The sequence below is a fragment of the Netta rufina genome (genome assembly GCF_964035555.1).
Source record: "Netta rufina genome assembly, chromosome: 5".
NCBI classification, from domain to species: Eukaryota; Metazoa; Chordata; class Aves; order Anseriformes; family Anatidae; genus Netta; species Netta rufina.
In genome coordinates this window covers 58623466-58632370 of record NC_140128.1, presented here as the reverse complement: position 1 = coordinate 58632370, position 8905 = coordinate 58623466, and the positions used below count along the sequence as shown (strand labels likewise).

Here is an 8905-nt window from a genome sequence, read left to right as displayed (position 1 = left end):
GCTACTATGTCTGTCTTACGATGTTAAAAGAGCAGGAGGATACTCAAAAGAAAAGGCTGTGCATGCACACACCCACACGAATCAATTCCAGTGATCTACCCCAGCACCCAACATGGTGCCCTTCCCTGGCGACTGAGCTGAGCCCTCCCTTCAAGAGGAGTAGGGGAATTTATCACCAAATATACAGTATATTGTAATGGAATGATACAAGGAAACAGTACGACTTGGAGTCTGAACGTGTTGGCCACATTGTGTTAACCTACTGTCTAACTCGGCAGAAAAGACAGTGAGGAAGTAAAAGCTCAATTCACCCAGCCTGAGATCAAAACTGTCATGGCAATATTGGCAGGTTAGACCCTGATTCTTTAAATAGTACATTGCCTTTGTTAAACAAAAGTCATTCTTTTATTACATAATAGAGATTATAAATAAATGTAAAGTGTGCATGCAGTCAACTGCATATTATACAAGCAATATCTATGTTAATAATTGTTTTCTTTGGCAGGCCAGAATCCAGCTGGACATGCAAATATTTACATATCAAAATCCTTGGTGTGTTCAAGTCATATTGGATGCAAGTGAAAATATATATGTATATATATTTACCTTATACACACACATATATATGTATAAAGGTATATATACACCTCTGCATATATACTGTATACATATATACACATAGGTATATGCTAAAAGTGGATTTCATCTTTTTCTGATTCAGGTGATGCAGGCCTTGAAACGCTAAAAATATCCTGGCAGGGTATCTGGGGGGGCCGCTGGGGTGATAAATGAGACTTGGGGGAAGAGACCTGGGGTACGTTCTTTTCAGACAATATTTTTAAAATTTCTGCCACCTGCTTCTCAAGGGCAGCCATCCTGCTGCTTAGCAGCTGGATATCTTCTTTGAGTTCGTGCTTGACTTCCTGTAGCGTGGTTTGTAAGGCCTGCTCAGGAATAGGGTAGAAAGGATGCCTAGCATCAGCCTGAATGGGGCTGTGCTCCAGGGGGCTGCGAGTCTCACCGGCTTTATCCAAGCGAAGGTCACTTTTTGTTATTCCACTGTCACAAGAGTCTGTTTTCCTCAGTGGGTTTTTATTTACACCGTTTTCCGAGTCGTTGCACTTGGGGTCCTCTGAGAGCAGCCCCATCGACTCAGCCTTTGTGACGTTGTTCCAGTCTTCCTTCTTCTCCTCATGGGTCCCCATCGTGTTCTTCAGCCGAAGCCACCCTTTCCCATTCCCGTTTTTCATCCGCATGGGGCTGTTCACTTTGAGACATTTCTGGTCTCCATTTCCATTGGGCTTGAGCTCCATTGCATCCCTGTTGTTCTGCTTCACAGCCTCGCTGGTTTTCACATAAGCCAGGGACGTCTGGATGGGGGTGATCTGAGACACGGTGACCACACTGGTGCCCGTGATGGAGGCCCCGTTCTGCACGCTCCGGCTTTCCACTTGAAGCTGGTTCCTTTCTGGATCGATGTGGGTTGAGCCTTGATTACGCATCTCCTTTTGCTGTTTGAATTTCTGGAAGAGTTTCCGCACTGGGTGGTCCACAGGGATGCTCAGCGTCACCTCGTTCTTCTGGCGCAGGCGCTCCTCTTCCTCCTTCTTGACATCGCTGATTTTCCGGAAGATGATCTAAGGGGGATAAATCCAAAACAGTCAATCACAGGACATCAAATACAACAGTATGGCAAATGTTATTGAAGATGGGGAAACAGAAAAGTTCCTAAGGGTAATCAGGCATTTTTCCTTCTTCCCTGTCTCAGTTTCTTACAGTGAATTCAAATGGAGCTGATCAAAGCACTGTGACCTCTGCCACTGCATAGATGGTGTACATACATACATACATACACACACTTTCTTAAAGGTATAGATTTAAAGTGTTTTTTACCTGTGTTTTTGATGCAGAAGATATAGCCCTGAAGAACTAAAATTACCCCGACAATGCCAGAAAGAAAGAAACTGAGCAAAGAGAAGAAAGCAAGCAAGCAAGAACCCAAATACAGTGATACACACCAATACGCACCTACCCATTACTCACACTCATAGCTGCTCCTTTGCTGTCTTTAGTACAGATCAAAATGAAACAGCAATTCAGCAGAGACTGCATGGCCGTAAATTTAACTCAATGCATGCACCCTTCCAGAGGCGGAAAATCCGAATGTGTGGACTACTTTTTAGCTCTGCTTATTGTTGTAGCGGTGGCTGGAGGGTGCAATTACGTTCCCCATGTGCCGTATCGTGTGCCTTCACACGGCAGCACAACAGCTTTTATGTCTAATATGTGGAGGAAGGCACTTGGTGCTGCTTCTATTTCACCCTTCAAAATCTCTCTGTAGCAAAAGGAAAAAAGGAATCCGAGCCTCGAGCTGTGGAAGGATCCGCAGAATTAAAACCTTTCTGTTGATTTTATGCATGTTACTCCCAAATAATCTTTGGTCCTTTTTTACAAAAAGTTTTTTTCCGTTTTCTTAAATGTGGGACTGAGGCAGGATAGGGAAACTCTCTGTCTCTCTGGCTGATGGTACTAAATTGAAAAGGAGCACATGATGAGATGCAAATATGGGCTGTGTAGGGACAGTGTTGGTACAAAAGTAAAAGAAAGCCACTGCGATACACAAACAAAACACTGTGACAGTGAGGTGTGGATTTTGAAGTATCCGTTTGAGTACCCATATTTCAGTATCGATTTTCTTTAAGAGAGGCTTCTCACACCTGTCCACATTTGCAAAGAAATAGTTGCTTTCAAGTCTCACATCTTCAGAAGCTGGCAGAGGACTGTAGCTACATCTCCTTCCCCACATGAATCTGGGATGAGCTGGACTTCAAAGCTTCATTAGAGAGCTTTCAAATGCCCTAAGTAATATTCTTGTGCGCTGCTGATAGATTCAGCTGCTTATAATAATTTTGAAAGTTAACATGTTTATTAGAAGCCCAGTTTAAAAAAAAAAAAAAGCAGGGAAACATGGAAGATACTTTCATCTGACTCTCTGACCTAGATGCAGCAACACATACACTTATTTGGCAGCTCCTCTTCATTAGTGCCTACCCTCATGGAGCAGCTCTCTCAGGCAAGCCACAGGGGACAACGAAGAAATGCAAGAGAAGTTGCCCTTAATTTGAAAAAGTAAGTAATTAGATTGTGTTGAAGCCACATTTTCTAAATGAAGGGTTGGAAGGTGGGTTGCGTTGCTTTTTTGTGCCTTTCTCTCCCTGGCGGGCAGTGTGGCACCTCTGGCAAGTGACAAGGCTGTGTCCCCAAGCTGTGTCCTGGGGAAGATGCTTGGTTCCCCTACTGGTCTCCCATCCCACTGTGCTCCTCTGTGCCAGGCCAACATGCTTGGGGCCTTGGAAACATCTGGGGTGGGGAAAACATCCTCTACGCAATTTTTCCCTGCTCTTAGGCCGTGGCCGTGATTCATACTTTGAGCAACCTCCTCTCCCCAGACAGCTTGTGCCCAGCTGGAGGTGGCCGGGGATGCAGCAGGGCTGGTGGCTGCCTGCAGCCTGGCCATGCTCCCATGTCCCACACAGCAGTGAATACGTGGTCAGGAGAGCATTAAGGTAACTCCAACAACTACCCTGCCAGCTGTCTGTAAAGACCAGATTGATAACAACAAAACCCACAGCAGTGGTTTTTAATTTTCCTCTCCAAACACCTGCATTTCACTGAAAACCATCCTCATCTCCCTTTCTTTTCCCTCAGCCTACTCTTGTTTTTTTTATTTCTCCCTTTTCTCCTCTCTGTTCAAAACGTCTCTATCCAGAGGCTATCTCCCTGCACAGAATATAATTGCCCGTGACTGCTGTTGCTGCCTTCTGCAAAAGAAAAGCCAAGGCTTTGCTAATTTGACACGGTCTGTACTTCACACTCCTGAAGTGGGCCCTGCTGAAAGCCAGGAAATTACTGCGTTTTTCTGTGCTAGAGCCTCACCCCAGAACCACTGAGCTGGATGTCACTCGGATTAGCTGAGCCCAGAGGCATTGGGGTCCGCAGCCTGGAGCTGCAACCCCTCAGCACGGGGGAAGCAAAATGCATTTGTGTCGTGGGGACAGGTGGCCGAGGTGACACCTGGCTGTCACCTCCTTTGGCCTCTTTTAGGACCAAGGGGGGAGCCTGGCAGAGCTCTTTAGTAAATCTTTTCTTCTTTCTCTGCTTGTAATAGCAAGTGCTACACCCTGGAATGATACCAGCAGCCCCTCTGAAGAAGCAAGCATGCTGAACTCTGCAGCAGCACAGGGACTGGGTGATCCTGGGGTTCGCTGGGACTCATGAGCTCAGGACTGAGCCTGCTGGAGCTGTATTTCCAATGCAGACATCTTTTAAAGGCCGCAGTTGCTGGTGGATTCACAGCACCCAGCTCCCCCTCAGCTTTCTGATATAAACTGGACGTGTTCATAGGCAATTGCTATGTGCTTTTTCACTCTGAAATGCATTAACAGGCAGACCATACCTCTCCGTATTTGGACTGGCTATAAGGCAGACAGTTTTTACAGTGAGGGTGGTGAGACCCTGGAACAGGTCACCCAGAGAAGCTGTGGATGCCCCATCAGTGAAAGAGCTCAGTCAGGTAGGATGGGGCTTTGAGCAACCCAATCTAGGGAAAGATGTCCCTGCTCAAGCTGAGGGTACTGGACTAGATGATCTTTAAGGGTCCCTCCCACCCCAAACCATCCCATAATTCTATGATTCCACGGTCCCAGCAGACAGTGAGAGATTGCAGCACGTTGGTGACCAGGGACTTGGTCCTCTTCCATTTGCTGATCCACTCTATCACCAGGAGGAAACCATTTCACTCCTGAGTCACCCCATGGAGACTGTCCCTATTCCAGGATGTCCACCCCTACTGAAGGGATTGCCAAGCCTAGCACAGCAGAAATCCAGCCTTAGTCAGGACTACTCGATATCAATATCATTAGAATATGTACAAGTAAAAGAAAAGAAAGTTCTGCTTACACAGGCAAAGAACTGGGAAAAAAGCTAGGATCTGAATTCTAGCAGTGATAGTTATTCTGCACTACATTTTTCCATATTGATGAATGTTTTCTTGTGGTTGGATTTAATCCACTTCCACAGTGGTTTAACTGAAGCCAAATTAGGATTAAATGTGTCTACACAGAGACTTAATTATATTAATTGTCTAATAACTATTGGTGGCTATTTTTCTCTATAAATAAACCCAGAAAAACACCTCCTGCAATCTGACATTTCTCAGTGATTTGAGTGAGACTTATTCTCAAATCTTAAATTGGATGAGCTATTTCAGTTGTTCCTGACCCTTTTCAGCGAGGTTACACATAGGCCTGTCGAAACATATAACCTGGGAACAGACACAAACCCCAAAGGAATTAATCAGAATAAACTGAATTAACTGTGAGCAGAGCACATCTCAAGGAGTAAAAAGCCACACTCGGGTCTCCTGGCAAGGGCTAAATTCATTAATGTGACAGGGATTCAGTGTAAGACTTCATTTCCTTTACGGATGGGATTGCGAAAGACCGTCCCAATGCATCACAAATCCTGTCCCATAAGACCAGGTTCCTGTTTTTCTTTCTTTTAATGTATTTTTTTGAGGAGGAAGGGTAATGGGGATTTCATTACTTATCGAGCTGTCAAAGGTTAAGTAAAAGTTAACTAATGGTCGGCCCTGGGAACTGCAGTGGTTGAGGTACCTATGAGGCAGGCAGAGAGGAGACAACAGTGACCTGAGATTCTCGGTTTGATCTTAACCCCAATCTCCCTTCCCTGCACACCACAATGAGAAGTAACTCACCGTGTTGGTGACCCCAGCCCATCCTCAGTTCCAAGGGGGCACCTTAACAGATGTCAGAAAGTTGAAGCAATGGGCATGTTCCCGCTGGAACTGTTCCCATGGGGTGCCAATTTGTATACATGCAGAGGTGGGCAGCAGCAATGAGAGGCTGGGCAGCCAGCTTAATGCTGAGATGTGCACAAGTCCTCTCATCCCCATCTACTGCAGAATTAATTGGTAAACCTGTGTCTTTTTCAGATGTTTTGAAAGGCACCCGTCTTCAGTTGCCTTTTTTGTACCACTAATTCAAAAATCCTCCCTCTACAACCTTGTTCAATTTGCAAAGACCTCTTAGTAAGTCAGCCCAAGGACAAATTAATTAAAGTGCGTGAATTAATTAATGTTGAAGAATTACAGTAACTTCATAAAAGTAGCACATGTTTGAGTACAGATCATTGTGTTCCATTCCTAGAAGGTCCCACTGCTGCTGTTAGTGGTGTACATACATTCGTCCTCATAGAAACCTGCATGAAAAGGCACAGAGTTGTGATGGCGATGAACATAGCCGGTGTGCACTGAGGGAAGAAGAGGGGAAGCCGCACGAAGCTACCAATGTAAAGATGTTCCCAGTGACTAATAAACACTGGGTGCCCAGACTGATGCATTCTACAAAGGTACCTGATTGGGAAGAGAGGTCAAAGTCCTGCAGCAAGGGGACACCTTGTCCCATGAGAACTGGCCTGACTTGGCTCCAGAAACTGAAACTCAAAGAAGACACCACATTTCAGCACCCCACAGCTACATATGGACATGAAAAGCAGGATCGAGAGCCCCGCCATTCGGCTGCATTGGTGCTGCAGTCATTAATGTGCAGGATGAGGTGGGTGCTGGTCACCACTGAAACATCTCTTCCAGAGTTAACTATCCTGTCTTTATTTAATGTCTTGTAGAAGTCCTCCCATCTGGTTACTCACAACCCAATGTGTTTATCTAGAACACTCTGATTTTATTCTTATTTAACACAAGAGCAACCTGGAAGGCACTTTAATTCAATATTGTGGCCCTGGAGACAATTCACTGTGCCCCTCCTCTGCAGCACTGAAAATCAGATCAGTGAAATGATCCAGGTTAATAAATTAGAAGTAATAAATGGGGTTCTTTGTAACCTGGACCATGCCAGCAATCCACCTGACAGCACAGCTCCAGAGCTGAACTGGAAAATGCAGCAGCAGAGGGAACGTGTGGTGTGAGTGAGAGGAAACTTTCCAAGTTAGCTTCAGCAATGCAGCCTGTATTACAGAAAAACACCCATTTTTTGACCACACTGAAGAGCTCAAGGCTTGCTTGCAGCTGGCTCGAGATAATTCAGAAGTCCCCATTTCCCACTCTGTGTCCCCCTTCCTCTCCTCCAGAACATGGTAGCTACAAGACCAAAGCTTGGCAGTGAGCAGGGTGCCTCACCCTTCTTTCTGAGATGGTCAGCTCAAAAACTGAAGGTAAAATCATGGAAGGTGGTTACAAGACAATACTACTCCTTCCTTCAGAATTGTATTTGTATTTTATATTACTTTCCCAACACAGAAACATGTATTTCTGTGTATTAACAGCCAAACTAAGATATCCGTGCAACACAGTAAAGCCTGTTTTAAAACGTATATCACCTGCCCTTTCTATATGCAAGCACCACAATAAGCCCTGTGCCCTCCCACAGGGCGATCCCACTTGGCAGGAGCTGCGTGCTGAGATCATACAGGAATGCGAGCACAGCCAGGTGATCCCCACTGACCAGCCACTCCTGAACACACCACAGAACAACTGAGATCTGCTTGATTTTTCCTTAATGGAAGCAGTAATTTAGATCTCTTCTTCTTTACCCAGCAACCAATTTTTTTTAGGAATTTAATTATCTTTGAGATTTCCTCCATCTCACAAGCTTAGCTGAAGCGGGCAAATGGAGTTGAAAGTTCTTTATGATACAACCAACAACAGACAAATACCGCAATCACGTATACCTCATTTTCTTTGGGAACAACGGAAAAAAAAAAAAGGCAACAAATACAATTGAAAATAATACAAATGAATGCTTAATTCATGCCTAAGCTGATCAACATAAAACAAACTTTTGCAAAGATGTTTGAAAAAAAAAAAAAACACTACTAATTTTCACATCTTGGAGTGCGTCGTAGAACAGTAATTGCCATTTTTTCTCATGCTAACAAGGGAGGCGAATTTGTGTCAGCCCTAGGATTTGGACATGGGATAACCTAATCCATGCTGTGCTCAGACAACTGTGCTATTTTCCTGCTTCTAAGAACAAAGCACAAAACACACACAGCTTCCAGAGCACAGACCCTCAGACCAGGGTTCACCTAACAAAGCCAGTGTCTGCGACTGAACTCATCCTCCAGCAGCCACGCACAGCCTAGGGAAAGAAAACTTGGAGGCTGTGAGTCATTTCACCTGCAGCTTGCTGCTAAAACAGGTCAGACACGCTGTACCCTGAAATGCCTGTTTGTCTTCTGTGTCTAAAAAGGGAGCTTTGTCCAAGTCACTTGGATCCAGACACCTTCCATGTGATGCTGGGTAAGAAGTATCTGAACCCCTGCCTCTAGCAGTGCAAATGTCAGGGTTCGGAGCAGGCTTTTCAGAAAGCTTTCCCTTAAAGCTTTTGTGTGTGTGTGTGTGTGCATTTTACCCTTCATCTGATGCTATTTTTATTCCCTCCAGCATGCTGGGGTATTGCCAGTTCCCAGCCGGGATGCATTCCCCACCCAGCCCCAGCCACCAGCCAGTCCTTCCAGATAAGCACCATTATTTTAAAAGCTGCAGAAGGAGGATGAGCGATGACTGCACAGAAGACCATGCCAGGCTGGCAGGTCAAAAAGCAAAGTTTTTTAAACATTGGCAGGTCACAGAGAACACGATACACTGTTGATACTTACAGGGTAAAAATTTCTTAAAATTATTTTTTCAGAAATTAAATATTTTTTTTTAATGTAACTTTTTAAGAAGTTATTTTTTTTTCCTTTTATTTTACATGAACTTACATTTTAAAAGTTTAACTCTTGAAAGAAAGGAAAGATATGAATACACATGAAATAACCTAGCGTGAGTCTTTCTGTTTGTAATTCAACAGAAACCGGACCCCTG

At 44.6% G+C, this 8905-nt stretch overlaps 1 protein-coding gene across 1 annotated transcript in view; it reads right to left on the bottom strand.

Annotated features, from left to right (window-relative positions):
- Positions 1–689: 689 nt before the first annotated feature.
- Positions 690–8905, bottom strand: part of KCNH5 (potassium voltage-gated channel subfamily H member 5) — a gene marked incomplete at its 3' end in the record, with an annotated part of 156145 nt that continues 147929 nt past the window's right edge. The window contains exon 11 of the mRNA XM_084287898.1: positions 690–1637. Within this exon, the coding sequence (XP_084144024.1) occupies positions 690–1637 (948 nt within the window). The remainder of the gene's footprint in view (positions 1638–8905) is intronic.